The following is a 21,039-nucleotide window of genomic DNA, read 5'->3' as shown; positions in this document are numbered from 1 at the left end:
TTGGACCCCCTGGCTCGCCGAGCGCGGTCTATGGCTTGCCCTACCTCGCTTTGGACTGAGCTCGGCAAGCTCCCTTGTCCATTTTACACTTAGAAGATTTTCTTGAACTTTTCCCACTTTTGGACCCCTACCTCGCTGAGCGCGGTCCAAGGTGAGCCCTTGCCTCGCTTTGGGGCTAGCTCGGCGAGCTCCCTTGTCAATTTTACACTCAATCGACAGTATTCAGTAAAATGGGCATAACTTCTTGCACAGAGCTCCATTTAGGCTCCACAGTATACCGTTGGAAAAGTATTTCAAAGGGCTAAAACTTTCATGTTTTAAGTTTTCTCAAATTATCAACCTATTTTCCATAAATTGGGCTGGAAGGCAGACGTATCGAAAACTTAGTCGATTCTACCGAATCTTAAGAACCTCTCTATTTGCCATTTTGAGACGATCATATCTCCTTGGTCTGAACTCCAATTGGCCTGGTCCTTCTATGCCTGAAAAGAAATTTCTACGTACTACAAATTTCATTAGGAAACTTTTCCAAATTTTCAATGAATCAAGGGGTTATGGGTGCCCGAAGTCGGCTTGTCAACCATTTTCGTAATACGTACAAACTTTCAAATTTTTCGCTAAAACTCTAACGGTACGAGTCTAACCTTAGTTCTATGATACGGGGTGTAACAGCAGTGCCTAGTATTGTGCATATTTTCTTCTTTCTCGGAGGCATCGCTGAAAATTAAACAAGGAAAGATTAGATAGTTGCACTCTCAACTTGGTTCTATCACACGATTTAGATCATGAAGAAAAGTGACCTCCTAACTGCCCTGTAGCCTCTTGGCTATATATATGGTGCCCGACATACCGATAACCAGGACTCTACTGGACACAGCTCATAGACATCCCTAGGACTGACCTACTCTAATACCAAGTTTGTCACACCCTGACGAGGAGCATAACGGGCACCGACCTATAGGCCGGATACCACCTGGCATAACAGTTACCATGATTATCATATAACCGTTATTCGATATAAAATGACTCAAAGGACGCCTGCACGCAGAAAAGGCCCAAATACAGAAATATGCAATGATCCAACATACACACACACACACACACACACACATAAGCAAGCCGATAATGCCACAACAATATCATAAATGTCATAAAGCCGGCAAGGCTATCAGGAGAATATCAAAAACCAAAGCAAGGCCGATGAGGTCGTACATAACATTATATATACCCAAAATGTCTATGAGCCTCTAAGAACAAGGATACCAAAAGCATAATAGTCGGGACAGGGCCTCGATGTTCCCATAGCATATGAACATATATCATGATAACATAAGTATACCAAAAGATAGCAAGTCCGGAGTAGTGGAACTTGCTGACACCGCTGAAACTGGAAGTCTTACTGTTGTAGAGGTCCTCTGCTACGCCTATCAGGACCTGCAGCACGAAATGCAGCATCTCGTAGGATAGGACGTCAGTATGGATAAAAGTACTGAGTATGTAAGGAAGGAAACAATAACATAAGTAAGACGTAAATATAAAAGGATAGAAGTTACCTGAGCCATCTGAGAGTGTACAATATGCAATGCATGAGTTTAAAAATCATGTGCAAGTATATACATATAGCAGCAGCATCATCGTATCATCATCATCATATCATCATCATCCGGCGTCCGGGGTATATCATAACATGCCCACTGCAGTGGTGTGCACATCTAAGTGCCTGTTCGGGTGCGGCGCGGTGTAGAAAAATATTGCAATACACACACACACACACACACACATATACACACACACACAATGCATGAGGGTCCAATGAACTAATATCGGGCCTTTCGGAGTGACGTAAGGTCGATAACCTCCGAATAACGTTATGGAAACTCATATCAATATCAAGAAACCATTTAGTGAAGGTAATTTATCATAACTAGAATCAATCAGATAATTAAGGCATTAAAATTTGAATCACAAAGCATAGTAATGGAGTGAATTATTATGGAACACTCGTGTTATGTTCTAGTTGGATTCGTGCCAAAGAAAGAGGTAAATGAATACCTTACATACCTTAAATTGCTGATCCGCTACTTGAAGGAATTCCTTATTCCGAAGCCTGATCGTCCCTTGCCCATATATGGCAATATATGACCTTAGTTAGGCCTTAATTGTTCATACACTAACGCATATGTGATGTATCTTTAAGACTATTTAATTTGGGGTTAAGGGAATTCAGGCAGCATTTCCTCAGTTTATGCTACGTTCCGATGATCACAATTACAACAAAACCAACATCAAAGGCATTTGATCTAATTCCATATTCACATAATTCCATCAATAACATCCCATAAGAGGGTTATGCCATATTTTGTCGTACGCAACAATCTAACAATTATAACTTTGAATTAACGTAATTTATTGGTAATAGAGAAGGAATCTTTACCTCAATTGACCAAGGTTACTCTTAGTACCAATTTGGATTCAAGGTTTCCGCCTTACCATAGCGATACCAAGATTGAATTGAAGCCTACGAGATTATACGCACTTCTCGAGCTTAATTGACACTAGATTTCAACAAGTATCGTGAAGATTGATGTAGAAACTTTGGGAGAATATATGTATCTATGGTGAAGCTTTCAGACCTTGACATATGATGAAAATAACAAGGGAGGGGCTATTTATACTTGTGAAAGTCGGTGGGCACCGACTCAACTCGACGTGCACATCGACGGACCGTCAACATGTCGACGGTTCGTCAATGTGCAACCATCGAATTGCAAGAAAAGTCGTACAATTTTGTACGAACCGCATCTTCCACCTCACATCTCGGATTTACGATCTGTCAATTGCATTGGAAAGAAGAGCTGAACTTCAATTTACATAGATTATGCTTTCCATAACTCCTTATATACTAGGAGATATACTTCCCCAAAGTTTGACTAAAATTCCTGTCCAGAATTCTGCCAAATCTTCCCCAAGTTTCGACAAACTTAGTTTCTTCGAGTAGCTTGATCCTGAAGCCTTTGGATACATATTTAACACTTGTTAAAAGTCTTCCTTGACCTCTTAAGATTTCCATGGCCTCTCCGTGATTCTGTCGAGGAATACGTAACGTACTTAGTTTCTCGAAGGGCGAGATGTAACAGATGAAGACGGCGTAGTATCTACTAAAGTAGTAAACCAGTCTATATGTAGTAGTTTAGCTACTTTTAGATTCTCGAAGGGCGAGATGTAACAAATAAAGACGGCGTAGTATCTACTAAAGTAGTAAACCAGTCTATATGTAGTAGTTTAGCTACTCTTGCTGACTTGTGTGTAACCTCTACTGCCGATGGAGCTCCGGAATGTCCATCTAATATAATACTCTAGTATTAATAATAATATTTCCTTTATCCCAAAAAAAATAAAATGAGACTCTCCAGAATAAGCAAAGGCAGGTTGAGCACATTAGAAGAGTGGTTGTCCAGAAGATAATGTGCCAAGTAGAGATTTTTATATTGTTAAGCAATTAATAATATCTTCCTAATTATCATAAGATTAGCATATTTTATTACAAATTTGGCACATATACACACTTGGGTGACAAACTACAAACACTGCAAGCAAACACCCTAGGAACAAATGTGATCAAAGTATGTTGGAAGCCACCTTACGGTGGATGGGTAAAATGCTATACTGATAGAGCTTCTAGAAATAAACCTGAAAGAGGATCATGGGGTTCCTGTGTGAGTAATGAAGTTGGACATCTAATGGGACATCTAATAGCTGCTAAAGTAAAAGAGATAGCTGATTCTCATTGCATTAATACCTAGGCAAAAGCTATATCAATAGTACAAGCACTGAGATATATGGAAAAAAAAGCATTTTCAGCAGTTGATAATTAAGACAGATTCTTTACTATTAAAGAATATCATTTTCAGAACCTGGGAAGTCCCTTAGCCAGTGATTGAAATGGTGGAGGAAATTTGTAACTTAATGGACAACAAAACTGTCAGGGCGATACACATAATGAGAGAAGGAAACATGCTGGCAGATCACATGGAAAATGTTGCACTAGATGATGGAGAAGTACCTGCAGAATCTTTCCAGATGATTGGAAGTCAAGGGAGAAGATTGATTAACAATGATAAGCTACAATTACCTTATTTGAGAAGCAAATTATGCAAGCATTGAAAGAAAATGCTTAGGGAAGGAGATTTTGTATTTTCCTATTCAGGTCTTGATAAGGAAGTAGAGCATGGAAGATAAGTTTCTCTAACATTAGCTACTTTTTTTTTTTTTTTTTTTTTTTTGCAGGAACAATACACATGAATACAAAGGACAAGTAAATACACTATATGGACAAACCAAAAAATAGGAAAAAGAACACAATCAAGGATACATACAGTTAGGAAAGCAACAATAAGCAGAACATGAAATCCAAGAAGGTGAAACACCGAGCAAATAATCTTACTTTGATTAGTTCGGTAGAAATGAATCAGTGGGTGGTATTAGTGTCATTGTCATCCTACTGAATCAAATCTACTAAACTATCACATACATATGACTTTAATAGTAAGCCTCACTGGGAATTATAACTGGAAAAGGAAAAACTACAGGCTTCAATACCATACAAGAGCACAACAAGAAGGAAAGGAAAATAAAGAGACAACACAAGCAGCAACAACAACGGAAACATTCAAGCACATACAATCACACTGCGATACAGGAACACCACACAAGTTTGAATAAGTCACAAAGAATTCAACAGAGACACTAGTGAAATTACCCGAATCGATGGATCTTCAGATCCGTTATGAATATCAGCAGGAAGTTACTACCCCCAAACGCTATTTTCAACAGCATCGGGCTCGAAATCAAATCCACATACCAAGAGAAACGGGCTGCAATTTTGAATTGAACTTCCTGAAGCTTCGACATCGCAACATCAGGAGGAAGGGATTAGAACTGCAAGACCGAAGAGGGGTTTCTAAATTAGGGCTTAAGTTCATTTCGTTACTTTCTAGAATACGATTTTCTTTATTATTTTCTAGAATATGCTTTTATTTATTGTTTTGCAAGAAATTTTATTTAAATAATTAATAAAATAGCCTCACCGAGGCTGTAATTTAAGAAAATTAAAAATCTCCACTATTGACCCCTCAAAAACCTTTGTCGGCAAATCTATTTACCTCAAAATCTAGTGAGCATGATTTATTAAGGCCTTTCGGAGTCTATATCAACGCATACAGTCTTGGAGTTGTATTTGTTCGCTCAACCTAATTGTATATATTTGTTCGCTCAACCTAATTGTATCTACTCATACAATTTCGATTGTATTTGTTTGCTCTAATTGGATGTACCAATGCATACAGTCTTGGAGTTGTATATCTGTTCACTTGAAGCTATATGTGTTCGCTCAACCTAGTTGTATCAACACATACGATTTCGTTGGATATATTGTATTAGCACATACACCACACTTCAATACATTTTGCAATCATCACCCCAAAGCGCCACACATACAATTGACATGCGTACAAACATATACTTTACATGCATACAACATACACTTTATTTCTTGAGTGTATGCACCATGTATGTAAGAAATGGTCTTTCGATACATGTCTGTACCATTTATGCACGATATTGGATGTATACGTTCTTTTGTTTTGACTGCATTTTGGTGAATGTATCATTGTTGCTACATGAGTATGATTGAACTGATTGAACTCATGAATACAAGTATTTTCTTTTTGAGTGTATACATGAACCCAACAACTACATCGCCAGCGGCGGTCATGATTTATGGTCAAGCTTCGATCAGCAACGAGTTCGAGTGAATTTGTTGCTGAAATTTTTTATTTGGGTGTTGTTTGATCTGACAATAGGAGCAGCTGTTGAATCAAAGTGGTGAGTGACAAATTTGAATTCTTGGTTGTACGGTTCTTAGAAAATTTTATAAACAAAGAATGATGAAATGAGTCTCTTCAATTTGATGATTGTTGGTTTGAAGTTAGGAAACAAGTATTGAACTGATTTCAATACATAGTTGTTGTCAGTTGATCGAATTTGAGCAAAAAATAAAATAAATTGAATCCGCCATTGATGAGAAAGCTTTGAAGCATGAGTTCAAAAATTTGGATTTGTTTTTCCTTCGACGCACAATGTTGCTCAGCCGGAGCACCACCAGATATGCATTCACCGGAGGAAGAGGAATTGGATTTTGCCATCGCCGGAGAAAGAAACGCTGAACCAACGGCGTTTTGGTGTTTGGATGGAAGAAGAATTGAAAATTTGCTATAAAACTCAAATGGCAGCTATGAATGATAATTTTTTAAGATGTATTTTTATACGGAAAAGGGTCACAAATGCCCTTAACGTAATAGAAAATATTTAAAAATGCTGTCTTTCCACTGTTGGATCAAATTTGCCTTTCCTTCCAACTATTTGGATAAAAAATGCCCTCAACGTATTAGAAATGACTCAAAAAATGCCCTTTTCACTTATTGGATCAAATTTATCCCTAATATTATTTTATGCTTAAAATTATCTCTTTTATTAATGACACAATTATATGACATTTAATTAAACATGTGGCCTCTTTTAATCATACTTGCTGCACAATTTGTTTGTTTCGAAAATATAGATCCTCACTTCCATCATATAAATTCTTGTTAATTTACTTCTATCTTGATTGTTTAAATTTTGTTAAAGTAGCTTTATAAATGTTACAGGATATCCCGATTGATCTAAAGTGTGGAAAATAAATACTGTGCTGTTTCGATATATAAAAATTATTTAAGATTCCAGTTCAATTAATTTGAATATGGACTGTAAAAAAACAAATGAGTTGTGGAATTTATCAAACAAATTTTGAACTAAAAGAGAATTTGGTACATATCACCACATGTAACTAAGTTTACCCAAATGCTCAGTTTGTTTTGTTAAGCTACATGCACTAATTAGGAAAGGACCCTTGATCTTGACCACCAACACAAAGAAAAAGTCATTTTCTTTCGTTTTATTCTAGCCTACTGTACTTGCTAATACAAGAATTTGTTTATGCATAAAAATGTACGGGTGACATCTTCCCAACTCTTGGTGCAATCTAAACGTCACATTTTTTTATTAAAATTTAATTAAACGTCATATAATTGTGTCGTTAATAAAAGGGATAATTTTAAGCATAAAATAATAGTATTAGGGATAAATTTAATCCAATAAGTGGAAAAGGGCATTTTTGAGTCATTTCTAAATAGGTGGAATGAAGGGCAAATTTGATCCATGGGTGGAAGGAGGCCACGTTTGAACCATTTTCCAATACGTTAAGGACATTTTTGACCCTTTTCTAATTTATGTATGATAAATACAATGTATAAATTAGTTACATGCCTGAGGAATGGAGGTGGAGTATGATGGTTCCTTTGTACAAGAACAAGGGTGATATTCAAAGTTGCAACCACTATAGAGGGATCAAGCTGCTAAGCCACACTATGAAAGTGTGGGAAAGGGTGGTGGAGATGAGGGTGAGAAGAGGCATGTCCATTTCAGAGAACGAATTCGGATTCATGCAGGGGAGCTCGACTACAGAAGCCATTCATCTTGTGAGGAGACTGGTGGAGCAGTATAGGGAAAGGAAGAAGGACTTGCACATGGTTTTCATCGACCTAGAAAAGGCTTACGACAAAGTGCCAAGAGAGGATTTATGGATATGCTTGGAGGCTAGAGGTGTACCTGTAGCGTACATTAGCGCGATCAAGGACATGTATGAGGGAGCCAAGACCAAGGTAAGGACAGTGGGAGGAGACTCGGAGCACTTCCCAGTGGAGATGGGTTTGCACCAGGGATCAACTCTTAGCCCATTTTTATTTGCCTTAGTGATGGATTATTTGACGCGGCAAATTCAAGGTGAGGTGCCATGGTGTATGTTATTCGCAGATGACATAGTCTTGATTGACGAGACATGCAGCGGAGTGAACGCTAAGCTGGAGGTTTGGAGACAAACTCTAGAGTCTAAAGGGTTCAAGTTGAGTAGGACCAAGATAGAATACAGGGAGTGCAAGTTCAGTGGCGTGACACATGAGGCTGGCGTGGAAGTGAGGCTTGGTACTCAAGCCATCCAAAAGAAAGGAAGTTTCAAATATCTTGGGTCTATATACAAGGAAATGGGGATATTGACGATGATGTCTAGCATCGTATTGGTGCAGGGTGGATGAAATAGAGGCAATCGCTTCAGGGGTGCTGTGTGATAAGAAGGTTCCACTAAAACTTAAAGGTAGGTTCTACAAAGTGGTTGTGAGACCGACTTTGTTATACGGGGCAAAGTGTTGGGCAGTCAAGAACTCTCACGTCTAAAAGAGGAAAGTTGCGAAAATGAGAATGTTGCGATGAATGTGTGGGCACACTAGGCGAGATAGGATTAGGAATGAAGATATCCGGGATAAAGTGGGAGTGACATTAATGGAGGACAAGATGCGGGAAGCGAGACTGAGATGGTTTGGGCATGTGAGGAGGAGAGACACAAATGCCCCAATGCGGAGGTGTGAAAGGTTAGCTATGGATGGTTTCAGAAGAGGTAGAGGTACGCCGAAGAAGTATTGGGGAGAGATGCTTAGATAGGACATTGCGCAGTTCCAGCTTACCAAGGACATGACCTTAGATAGAAGGTTATGGAGGACTCAGATTAGGGTAGAAGGCTAGTAGGTAGTCGCAGTTTTGATCTATAATCTATTGTCCTTTGATTCTTGCTACTATGTATTGTTTCTTGTACTTCGATTATCTTATTATCTGTGGTAGCTACTGCTTCCTTTTCTCAGTCTGCTTTATCATGACTTTTTTGCTTTCTTTAGTTTCATTTTTATTTTGCTTTGAACTGCTTGTGCTTTTCTGACCTTTTCTCGTCGTGTTTTCTCTTGAACCGAGGGTCTTTCAGAAACAGCCTCCTATCTTCCGAGATAGGGGTAAGGTCTGCGTACACTTTACCCTCCCTAGACCCCACACTGTGGGATTTCACTAGGTATGTTTTATTGTTGCATGTAATTTTTCCTTATCGAAATGTTTCAATCTTGTTATTCGTATCCCATATTCACAAGTCAAGATCAATAAGCTCTTATATCTTTCTCGATCTTGAGACAAGGTTTCGTGGTAAGTTTGAAATTTAAACGAGGACGTATCCTTATTTAAGTTTTATATTATCCTTCTGTTTAACTATTAAAATTTAAGCTTGAAAGAATATATGAGTGAAATATTTTTGTTAGATTATAATTTTTTTTTTAAAATCATGTGTCACAAAAAAGAAACTCCATTAAGGATTTTAAATTCGATAATATATTGGATTCTTATTAAAATAATGAACTTGTCAAAATTTTATCCATTACTCTAGTAAAGAGAGATTTGATTTTATATTATGTGATTAAAAAAAAATGACAAAACTGCATTAACCGACCAAGTCGATGTAGTTGATTTGGTTTTGATTTTGATAAAACCATAATAATTAATGAGTACCTATAACCAGGGACAAAGCCAAAGAGGTGGAAAGGGGTCAATTGAGCCCCCTTCGTTGAAAAGTTATATCTACAAAAGTTGTACAATGTAGATAAGGAAAAATGATATTTTTGCATATATATAAGCTGATTAACCTCCTCGACATAAGATCCTTTTTTTTTTTAATCCCCTAAATTGAAAAATCCTTGTTAGGGAGTGCTTTTCCCAAAAATGAGCCCTACGCGACGCGAATCCGGATATAATTGAACTTCAATGCGGATACCGAATACCGGGTGAAAAACGAAAAAAATTCCCAGCTCTGCCACGGCCTATAACTAGTATGGATCCAGTAAATCTAGATACATTCATGAATAAGTTAAAGCATCCTTTTAAGTTAATGAATGCGATCCAAGTTCCTGTATCAGTAAGTACATGCGCATGAAAATATATATTCATGTATTTGAATGGTAATTCATTTAATGAGTAGAAAAGAATTATTTCCCAATATGTTATGGCTACTGATGGGCTAGTAGTCGTCATATCAAGAGACACCCAGTCGTGGTTTGTAAACATAAAGAGAGGATAGTGAATATTAAGACTCTAGTTAGGACAAAAGTCCGAACTTAATCTCAGGGTACACACCTTTTCTTATTTTGTGTTGATAAGTTGCTGTAAGCCTAATTCACATATTTCTTATTCTTAATTTTCTGTTACTACTTGTGATCTCTTCTACTTTAATTTTCTTGCTATCCTGATGTTGTTTCTGCTTTTACTTGAGCCTTTAATTTTCTTGCTATCCTGATGTTATTTCTGCTTTTACCTGAGCCGAGGGCAAGGTTTACATACACTCTACCCTCCCCAAACCCCACGTGGCCTGCGGTATAACAATACGTTGGTTGTTGTAAGCCTTCACCTTGGTAATCTAACATAGTATCCTTGCCTTCTTTTAATTAATCATAGTACTTTAGTTTTCATAGTTCAGCAGGAATCTTAGGAAAACCTTTTCAAAATCCGAGATAAGATACACGATTTAGCAATATTTGCATCTCATAACGGATATAACAAGCAGTTGACAGAATCTAGCTTAAGCAATCTATTCGATGTATACAAATGTAATGGTCAAGCACATAAGCGTTATTGACCTTTCATCTGAAATTCAACTGTATCAACAAATTCCTTTGTTTTTCGGGTTGGAAACGGAAAATGGTAAAAGGAATAAAAGGCAGTCATTAGCAAGTCAAAGTAAGTAACATTTGCACAAGGAACAACTTTCACAATGTGTTTTCCAGTCAGCACTTCTCATGGAAAGGAAGAGATGTCAAACAGTTTGTGCCACAGTAGATAATAAACAAAGTGGTTGCAAATAAGTATACTAGAGATACATAGCATTCACAAAGTTTAGAAACCAAGGGAGGTACACTGCTTCTTAGCATGTTCTGGTATAAGTTTGTTTAAGAGCTCTGCAGATGCTCCTTTCAACTCTGCAAATGAAATTGCACAAAAATAAGTAACGCAGAAAAGTGCAATTCGTAAAAGTACTGGTAAGGGAATGATTAAACCTTGAGGCCTGAAGTTGAAAAGAGGTGGCAATGGTCGACCATTAGGGAGACGAGTCTTAGGGTCACGGAGCTCATCAAAGAAAGTGTGGGTGCAAGCCTCCAGCTGCAAATAGGAATCAAATAGATCATATAAAAGCTTAATGGACATTTTTTTCTTACAAGTAGAACAAATAGACATTTTCTTGCATGCCATACAAAACATGAAAGAAAGGTACTTTGCTCTTCATCATTTTTATGCAATCAAATGACTGTAAAACATCTGACCACATAAGTGACACATTATTTTTTTCATACATCATTTCATAGAAATATGTTGCATAACAGAAATGATACAACAAGATCAGGATGCTTTTTTTTAGACAGCGCAACAAGATCAGGGTTCATATCAGCCGCAAATGCAACAACAACATACCCAGTGTGATCCCATAAGTGGGTTCTTGGGAGGGTCGGGTGTACGCAGACCTTTCCCCTACCTATGATGGAGTAGAGAGGCTGTTTCCGATAGACCCTTGGCTCATCAGCCGTAAATGCACTTTCCAAAAAATATATCAGCCTAAGAAATTTGAGAATATTAATTCTTCAGTTATGAAACAACTGATTCAGAAATGACTTGACCTATTTGCTAAAGCATTTAAAGGTGTAAAGATGTGAAGCTTATTTTTCTTTTAGTTACTATTAAGGTAGGGTTCTTCGGTAGTTTGGGATAATCAAAGAAGGAAACAGATTGTCCAGCGTTTAGAAACAAATAGGGGAAAAACATCCGTAAGGCAGACCCTTGGCTAACAGAACCTAGTTTTTTCTTCTTCTTTTCCTGGATAAGGAAAAGAACATAGTTGCTTCGATGGGAAGATCTAAACAAGGCCAAGTAATTTATACATCACGAAGAGCTTGTGGTCTTGTTACTGTGACTATGAAGCCCTTAGTTACTCTTGGTCCCCACGATCTAAAACTGATTCCCAGAGGAAATACTCCTAAATCAAACTTTCAGAATCACAATCGTTTGTGGGGCAATGTGGCCTGAAGTTTGACCAGGTACTACTGCTTAATATCGTTTCTTGAACTGTCCAATTCATCTAAATTTGCAGCTGACATTGCGGGGGAAAAGTTTATACTTACTGCAGTGGACCTCAAATTTGGAGAATACTGGAGAAGCCTTGACACAAGATCCACAGCTTCAGGAGGCATCCGCTTATGAAAAATCTGAGCATAAAAAGAACAAGGCAATGAGTATATAGGTATGCATGCAATGATCAGCAATTCAGCACTGTATTCTCTATGTAGAAACGACGACCAAGAACCTTACTTTGTGCCAAGGGTGAGCTTTGATCTGTGGGAATTTGAACTCTGTGTAATTTGGATTCATACACTTAATTTCCTCCCGAGTTGGTGTTCCAAGAACCTAGACAATACAAGAATACAGTAATTGCGTTATGCAATCTGAAGATCATGAAATTAAGTACATCATTAATAGAGTGAAGATACCTTGATTATTTCAACAAGTTGATCAACTCCACTCTCACCAGGAAAGAGGGGCTATAAATATTGAAATGGAAAAAGATTAGAAAGATATCAAGAATTATGAAATTGTTCCTCTGTCTAGAATCAAAGAACACAGTTCTGAAAGAATAAGACCTGCCCCAGAAGCAGTTCAGCAAGGACGCAACCCACAGACCAAATGTCAATAGCGAATGTGTATTCAGTTGCTCCAAATATAAGTTCAGGCGCACGATAGTAACGAGAGCAAATATATGAAATATTTGGCTCGCCTTTGACCTTTAGGAAAATAGACAACTTTAGACAGCTGTTACAGAGGAACATGAGGATCAAAATAAACACAAGATTGTGAGCCAAACTCTCCTGATACCCCCAGAGAAAAATAAAGTCGAGAAAAGAATGAAGTGTGGGCTTCTAGGGAAATTGACCAAGTCCAGCTTGATTGACATTAATGAAAAGAAAGTTCTATGTTGTGGTAGAATCCCTTTTTGACATTGTACAGTGTTGAAGGTTATTTGTTTATCATTAGGTTGACAGAAAAACTAGAAGGGACAGAGATTACGTCCATGAAATACATTCTTCAAACATAAGGGAGACTATTTAAACAATAAGAGCTTTACCACAGAAATTAAAACAGTACAAACTAAAAGAAAAGGTAGAAAACAAAACTGATTATTATAATCCACAATACTTCGATTTCCTAAATAATCAGGGACGGACCATGTAACATTGTTCAACTTCTGTAAAATCCTAGTAACTATATCATAAATATAACCATCATGATAGTGTAGAGCCATAATCACTTATCACCAATAAAAGGAATGTGCACAACCACAATTGTTTCCTGATTTATCTGGAAGTGGATGATAGTAGTGCACAACCACAACCACTCATCACAAAAGAAGGTGCACAACCACAATCATTCCTGGTTTATAAGACAAATCGCTTGTACTGAGGATTCCTCTTCTGCATGAAATGCGTAAGTGATAAAAATGAAATACGTTAACTTTTAAGCTGCAATACTGCTGTCACTGAATAAATAAATAGATAGACTTTGTTCTTCATAACTGGAGTTAGTCAACTTTTGAGTAGTCACAAACAAAAACATTACAAGTTACAATTACCAGAACTTTTGCACTCCCAAAATCACAGAGCTTAAGCTGGTGAGTGTGTGGGTTGACCTGCCATAAGAAACTGCAGTAGTTAATGTCATAAACCTTTAATAGACAGACTCTTAAGCTTCAAATACAGACCAGTAAATTCTGAGGCTTGATGTCCCTATGGCAGACTCCTATACCGTGTATGTAAGCCAAAGCTCTGAAAATCTGAAAATTGATTTGCAACAAATATCTTTAAGGTACTTGTAACAAAAAACCTTACTAACAATCCCAAGCTGCAACGACTATAAAAAAATAAAACAAATCAAGCTGCAACAACTATCACATAAGTTTTGCTATAGACCATGAATTTGCTTTCAATTTAAAATGGAAAACCTGATATGTATACAGCTTGACATAAATCATAGGCATCCGCTGGTTTGCTTTGCTGTAATGCCTCAACACACGGTAGACAGTCTCAGGTACATATTCAAGAACCAAATTTAGATAAAGCTCATCCTTTTCCGTGGTTGAAAAGAAGCAGTGTCTCAGTGAAACAACATTAGGATGATCAAGAAGGCGTATTGTTTGCAATTCCCGATTCTTGTATCTCTTATCCTGTAAAACCTTTTTTATTGCCACAGTTTCTCCAGTTTCAAGGCATTTGGCCTGCAAAAATTCAAACACGGTTTCCAAATCATTAACAAACTTGGACTTATAAATAAAATCTGCTAGACAAGTTCTGCATAAATACAAAAGGGTATTTTATATTTCTCCAACCCTTTGCGTACAATAAACCTTAATAAACGGTGGTCATCATCTGTATAATATAAACAGTTTGTACCTGGAACACAATTCCAAAGGAACCCTGTCCAACAACACGCTCGGCCATGTAACTAATGGTCTGAATGCCAAAAAAGAATAAATTAGCACAAAAAACTTTTAACAACACAGAAAGACGTTAAAGAAAAACGCATAAAAGGAAAAGTCAAATATTAATCGAGAAGTAAGATGACACGATAATACTGGGTTAGTCACAGAGACATGATAAATTATGAGCGTTGAGTGGGTTAGTGCCAATTCTACTTGATTTCTGTATTCCCTAGTACAAGTTGTCCTCTGAGAAATATTAATCTAGAATTATGTGTTCCAAAAAATCTCAAAATTATTTGCACCCTTCCAATTCTCATATTGATTCATCTCATTATGTGCGAGTTTTGTACATCACTTGCAAATTATTTGGTAATTCTCCAATTTGGAGAAATCTACAACAACAACATACCGAGTGTGTCACACAAGTGGGGTCTGGGCAGGGTGGGGTGTATGCAGACCTTACCCATACATTTGTGGGGTACATAGGTTGTTTCCGATAGACCCTCGGCTATTCCAACATTGAATCACAGAAAAGATTCTAATTTTTTTTTCCTTCCCAAGAAAAAATGTATCAAAACTTTACAAGCATTAAGAAAAGGTAGATTTAACTGATTTCATGCTATCGCAACTTACCAATTGTGCTAGATTTACCCCCCCTCGTGCAATTCCCGTTCTCCAGGACAGTCGAAAGGGAATTGTTGGATGTAACTAAGCAGGCAGGATAAAAGCAGGACCAAAGAGAAGGACGGAAGATATCTCTAATGCACAGCTTACCGAAACGTCATCTAAACTTTACAAGCATGCTACTAACATAACTAATTCACTACTAATATATTTGAATAAGAATTCTTGTTTTCTAAAACTTAAACCAGATAAACATATACTATAAATTCAAACAACGAAGAAAAAATGGAGTGTTTCTTTTGTTTTGGTTTCACACCCGGTGTTCGGTACCCGCTTTGGGGTCCGACTAATTCTGATTCGCGCAGTGAAGTCCTAACTATGTGGGGTAAAGCACTCTCCACTAAAGGCGACTCAATTCCTAGGGATTGAACCTAAGACCTCTGGTTAATGATGGAGGGGTAATTACCACACCGCCACAACCTTTGGTGGTAAATTGGAGTCTTCCTAAACTATTTGCCCCTCTGTTAGGGTGTGCAACAAATGTCTGCCGCCGAATAAATAGCTCTATGTACGAAAGAATGGGATTAACTAGAAAATGACAAGATTTCTACAATACATTTTATCGCTGCTTTGAGAATAAACGTTAGATATGTACATGTCGCATACATGTTCCGCCTTACTCTTTTTTTTTTTTTTTTTTTTTGAGAAAAGGTAAGTACCATCCCCCCCCCCCCCCCCCCCCAGTACTCACCTCAACATCTATACGTGTTTTCTCCTTTGCATTCTATGATAATAAGGTAAGTATGTAGCTCTGGATCAATGAAATGGCATGAGCTAACCCTCTAAAAGCATAGATGAGATATTCAGTCAATAATGTAGTGCACATAAGATGCAGGGGAAAAGATAGGGGAGCAAGAGCTAACTTTACTTTCCAATATTCAGACCAAAAAGGAAACTATTACAGCGAGAATTGCTCATTGAATCTATAGATCAATTCAAATTTTAGCTTTGATCTAATATTATTTTCCGAATTCCTAAGACAAAAAGAGACTAATGCAAAGAGATTTGTTGCTCACCTCAAGTGTTGGCCATTTTTATTTTTCTTTTATCTTCAATGATAAACTCTTTATCCTCATAATGTGTAGTACTCATGAAATAAATATTAAAACCATTAGAAGATATTAGTCATGTCCAGTATCACTCAATTAACAAGTGTAATTAACATATTCTAGAGCTTGAACCCAATATTTGAAAACTGAACAATCAAATGATTAAAAACTCTTACCTGCTTAGGCTCACCATTTTTCCCCCCAATAGTTGTCACAATGATGTGGCCTTTTTCTGTTCCATTTCCATCAACTACAGCTGCTTCCATTTCCTATCACACGTGAAACTGGCTAAGATAAAGCAAATGCACACAAGGAAAACATGTTTAGACGAACAGACCAGAATATGCAGTCCTCTTCCCAAAACCAACCTTTTCTGCTTTATCATCTCTGATCTTCATTTCATTTATTTCTTCAGGAAGTTTGTCGACAAGCATGACATCAGTTTGAGGTTTTCCACCTGCCGAAGGCATTATAGCACCAGATGCCATATCAGGAACAAAGATAAGCACTTGCTTATGGTACCAATCAATGGGCACAACTCGAATAACAGATCATCAGCTTCCAAAACCTGGGATGCAACGATATACGAAAATTAGAAAAGATGCATGTGATACTATATCTGCGTTTCAAAGCGGTGTCATAATTTCTGAACCAAGAAATGGCATACACATTCATACAACATTGACCTGAAATGACCAGAATAGAGCCATCGCCACATTCTGCTGAGTAAGAACACATAGTAAGTATTGCAGACATAGTACTGCTAGGTTTGGTTATTTAATGTTTTTGTCATCCCAATGGTAAATAATGACTTGTGTGCATAAACGATTTATTATATCATTACAGAGAAGTTTGTGCAAAGAAAACTTCAGTGCCATTGCTGGCAAAGCTGAAGCAGAATTCAGTATTATCTTAACTCTCACAGCTTATCCCTTGATTGAACATTGACGCGAGGAGCAATATGATTGAACAATTAAAAAAAATAATTATTCGGGCTAAAATAGTTCCTTGTCTTCTACTGAAAAAACACCCAATAACATAACAATGATAGATCTTCTCCAGACCTTGAGAGGACCCCCAAAGAATTTTAGCACACCAACACTTGTTAGAGAATACAGATTTTCGAGATCTCAGTCTGCAAATTGCATACCACTTTCTCTTTAGGCTTCAGACTTTAATTGACTTACGAAATGCAATAGACAGTATGGTTCCCTCACCAACCTCTCCACCGATCCAGCCTCACAGCCCCTGAAAGTTCCTGATCACATTTTCAGCCATTCTATGAAAATACAATAGACAGGTACTTTCAGTTCAATAAACCAAAACAGACGTAATAACCCATTCCATGTTAGTGATCACCAATGCTTCTCTTCTGATATTGACCACATAATATGTGCAGTCTTTCACTTCTTGATTTATGGCGTCTTCCTGAATCCCCCTTTTCATTTTCAAAAGAATGCTTCAATACTTAGTCATTCTTGAGCTTACCTCTCTTTGTTTCACCTTCACTAGCTCCCTGACAAAGTCCCCAAAACTTCAATTTAGTTTAAACAAGATAACTATATCCTAGCCATTCTTGAGCTTAAGAGCCCTCTCTTTGTTCCAGATGGCAAACATGAAGGAAAGGTTGCAAGAAAATCATGGAAGACGGCACCTATCAGGATACAGTTGCAGAATGCTAAAAGATCCTGCATCACCCACTGTCAACAGGAAATGCTCAAGACCATTTTATGATCTTCTTGACCCAAACGCAGCCAGGGAACCCCTGACTGCATCTTCACATGATGTCACAAGAGTTCTCAATGGTATAGCAAAATGGACACTCCCCTTCTTTCCTTATTTTTTCCTTCCCGATCTTTGGGTATCTGAAGAGCTGATTCCTCAGTTGGTCACTCAACAAATAGTTATTATTCATAAAGTCACCTTTCTTCTTGATTCCAATTTTCTTCAACAAAGAAAGAGACTTTCAGAGATAATAACTACAGTTGAGTGACCATCTAAGAAATCAACCCGGTATCTGAATGGCTCACTGCCCATTTGAGCCGCCTTTTTTTTTTTTCAATTCCAGAACCAAACTGGAGATCCTGGTCCACTGAAAGCTACTGATGCGCTTCAGTTCAGACCAAAACAAAAGATACATCTTCAGGAAACATATCTTTACTCTCTTGCGCGAGTTTGTACACCTCAGAAAGCATAATCAGTTACTCCCTCCGTCCCAGTTTGAGTGTCTTGCTTTCCTTTTTGGTCTGTCCCAGAAAGAGTCTCTTTCTATATTTAGTAAAAAAAATCCATTGCAACGTTCTACATGGCAGGTTTAAGATCACAAGATTTAAAGGACTACACATATCATTAATTTAAAGACCACAAGATTCCAAGGTATTCCTTTGTATCTTAAACTCCGTGTCCAATCAAACTAAGACACTTAAATTGAGATGGAGGGAGTAAAAAAAAGAGGTATTTGTTATGTTGACAAGTTTCCATCTTTATATCTTACCAATGATCATCAAGACACCACCAAAAAACTTACAAAAATGTTATGCCCGCTAACAACACAAGAACTAAACTTGCTATAGCAATAAAATCATTAAAACAAAAAATCAAAACTAAGCTGAGAAAAATGCAGAGAAAACACATTTAATGGATATATCAGTAAATACTAGTATCTGCATTTTAGTAATCATTTCTGTAGTTCTGATAAAAACATACAAAAGATACATACCAGCAAAAGCTCAAAGCGGCAAATAATATCACAGAAAACTAAACTCAGTTTACATCCAGCTAATTTCACAAAAACTAAACTCGCTAAAGCAATAAAATCATTAAACAAGAAAATCAAACTGAGCTGAAAAAAATGCAAAAAGAACACACTTTTAATTACTGCATTTCAACTAGCAGTTCCGATCAAAACGTAAACAGTCGAAAAAAAAAATAGAAGATATGTACCCGTGGCTGTGAATAGCTCAAAGTTTGTGACGGGTAATTAAGCGGCAAATAATGGGGGATCGTAATTAACAAAGGGTGAAGAGAAGAAACCCTAGTACTAGTAGAAAGAAAGAAGAAGGTAAAGTTGTTGAATATTGTGAGTTGTGAGTTGTGAGTTGTGAATAGCTCAAGTTTCAAGGACTTTTCATACACAAGCTGCTTTGACTCTCTGTTGTGAGAAAGACTCCAATTTCTGCTGTGCGGACCCCAACTGCTTTTATAAATTTCAGTTAATTGAAGTTTCTCGGTTACGTACCAGGTGTTTTAAGTACACGTGGCATTACGTGGTTGGCTTTTTGAGTCTTACCGTAATACGTTTGACTGTATTAATAATTCTACTACTTTTTCTTCTTCTTCTTTTTTTTTTTTCCAACATAAGATTCAGGTTTCCAATTTCATCCACGTAGCTAGCAAAAACAAAATCTGTGTGTTTGCAGAAAAATGTTTTGCTGAAAAAAAAAGTGATTTTTATTTTTATTTTTTTAGTATTTGGTATGTAAACAGAAAATATACATGTGACGTTATTTGGTTGGCACTTGCTGTAATATGTTTGATTGTATTAATAACTCCACCACTTTTTTTTCCCAACATAATTTAGGACTCGCTTGGCCATGAGAATTTTTCTGTTTTTTCCGGCAAAACTTTTTCATTTTATTTGAAAATTAATATTTGTTCATAAAAATTTCAAATACAAGTTAAAGTTGTATTTGTAATTTAAAAAACACCTAAAAATTTATTTTCACTTTTTTCACTTTCGGTACTATAAAAAAACCAAATATTTTTTTATAAAAACTATAACTAAACACAACTCCAACTTCAAAATTACAAATAAAGCGAAAAATACTTGATTTTCATAGCCAATGCTTAGTCTTCCAATTCTATCCACGTGGCTAGCAAAGATATTCGGATTAATAGCCGCAAAAAAACGTGGCATAATTTGGTTGGCTTCTTGAGATTTGCAGTAATTGTTGACTGTTGTATTAATAATAACTCCAGCACTTTTTCTCCAATTTTATCCACGTGGTTAGCAAATAAAAAAAAATTCGGGCTAGTACTGAAAAAGATATATGCGAGTCAAGTACATGCATTTGACCACCAAACATTGTAAAGAGTCTAATTGCCTTAACTAATTTTTAAGTACTTCATTTTATTTTATGAGTTCTAATTTATGAGAGTGTACTCGGACCGTTTAGTTTGGTTATCGATTTGATTCGATTATGATAAAAGTTAAACCAAATGAACTATATCGATGTAATGACTCATTAGGTCTTTTTGAACGCTAGGACTCTTTTTTCCTAAGTAACTCTTTCCGTAATAATCAGGTGAGTATCGAAGAAGAAAATTTAAATTTGTAGCTATTAAGTTGAAATAATGAAAAAGTCCGGCCAAAGTCAACATCTGGAACTAATGAGCTCAGATTCGAGTTTTGAGAATTTCGTTAGGTCCGGAATGTGATTTATAACTGTTACATCTCATCTTTCACAAACGTTAAAGTTTCGTCTTAAGTCGTTTATTGTAAGCTCGTGTTGGGAACCATTTGGGAAGTTGTGTAAAAGTCCTACGGGTGCGTCTTGGAGTTATATAAGTTCTTAAACATGTTTGGAAGAGGTTACAAAGGTTAGACGTCAAATGTTATTTGGCCACCTTGGATTTGGGTGGCAGGTTGGTAGTTCACTGGAACAGTTCCACGGACCATTTCACAACCGTGAAAATGGTCCGTGAAAATGTGGCGAGGGAGAATTGTTCTTGGCTTATAAATTTATTTCCACGACTTGGACCTCATTTTTGTTATATCCCGTATTTTGTACATTCGGATAATCCAAGATAATTGCGATAAGTTAAGGG

The 21,039-nt window shown here is 37.0% G+C and overlaps 1 protein-coding gene and 1 long non-coding RNA gene across 2 annotated transcripts; both read right to left on the bottom strand.

The window, feature by feature from the left end:
• Nucleotides 1–1,123: 1,123 nt before the first annotated feature.
• Nucleotides 1,124–5,041, bottom strand: LOC132617975 (uncharacterized). The gene is made up of 3 exons (XR_009573904.1): nucleotides 4,760–5,041; nucleotides 3,915–4,063; nucleotides 1,124–1,694 (listed from the first exon to the last, which is right to left on the bottom strand). It is a non-coding gene; the product is annotated as an uncharacterized LOC132617975 (long non-coding RNA).
• A 5,644-nt stretch (nucleotides 5,042–10,685) lies between these two features.
• Nucleotides 10,686–19,372, bottom strand: LOC132616518 (shaggy-related protein kinase epsilon). The gene is made up of 13 exons (XM_060330966.1): nucleotides 19,156–19,372; nucleotides 16,581–16,780; nucleotides 16,389–16,481; nucleotides 14,451–14,510; nucleotides 14,003–14,275; nucleotides 13,763–13,834; nucleotides 13,634–13,690; nucleotides 12,648–12,788; nucleotides 12,498–12,548; nucleotides 12,319–12,414; nucleotides 12,132–12,215; nucleotides 11,016–11,118; nucleotides 10,686–10,937 (listed from the first exon to the last, which is right to left on the bottom strand). The coding sequence occupies exons 2-13, from the start codon at nucleotides 16,698–16,700 to the stop codon at nucleotides 10,855–10,857; spliced, it is 1,233 nt and encodes a 410-aa protein (XP_060186949.1). The 5' UTR covers nucleotides 16,701–16,780; nucleotides 19,156–19,372; the 3' UTR covers nucleotides 10,686–10,854.
• Between the last annotated feature and the right edge of the window lie 1,667 nt (nucleotides 19,373–21,039).

Source organism: Lycium barbarum, chromosome 11 (genome assembly GCF_019175385.1).
Source record: "Lycium barbarum isolate Lr01 chromosome 11, ASM1917538v2, whole genome shotgun sequence".
Classification (NCBI taxonomy): Eukaryota; Viridiplantae; Streptophyta; class Magnoliopsida; order Solanales; family Solanaceae; genus Lycium; species Lycium barbarum.
The sequence above is the reverse complement of the archived record's forward strand: the minus strand, read 5'-3'. Positions and strand labels throughout refer to the sequence as shown.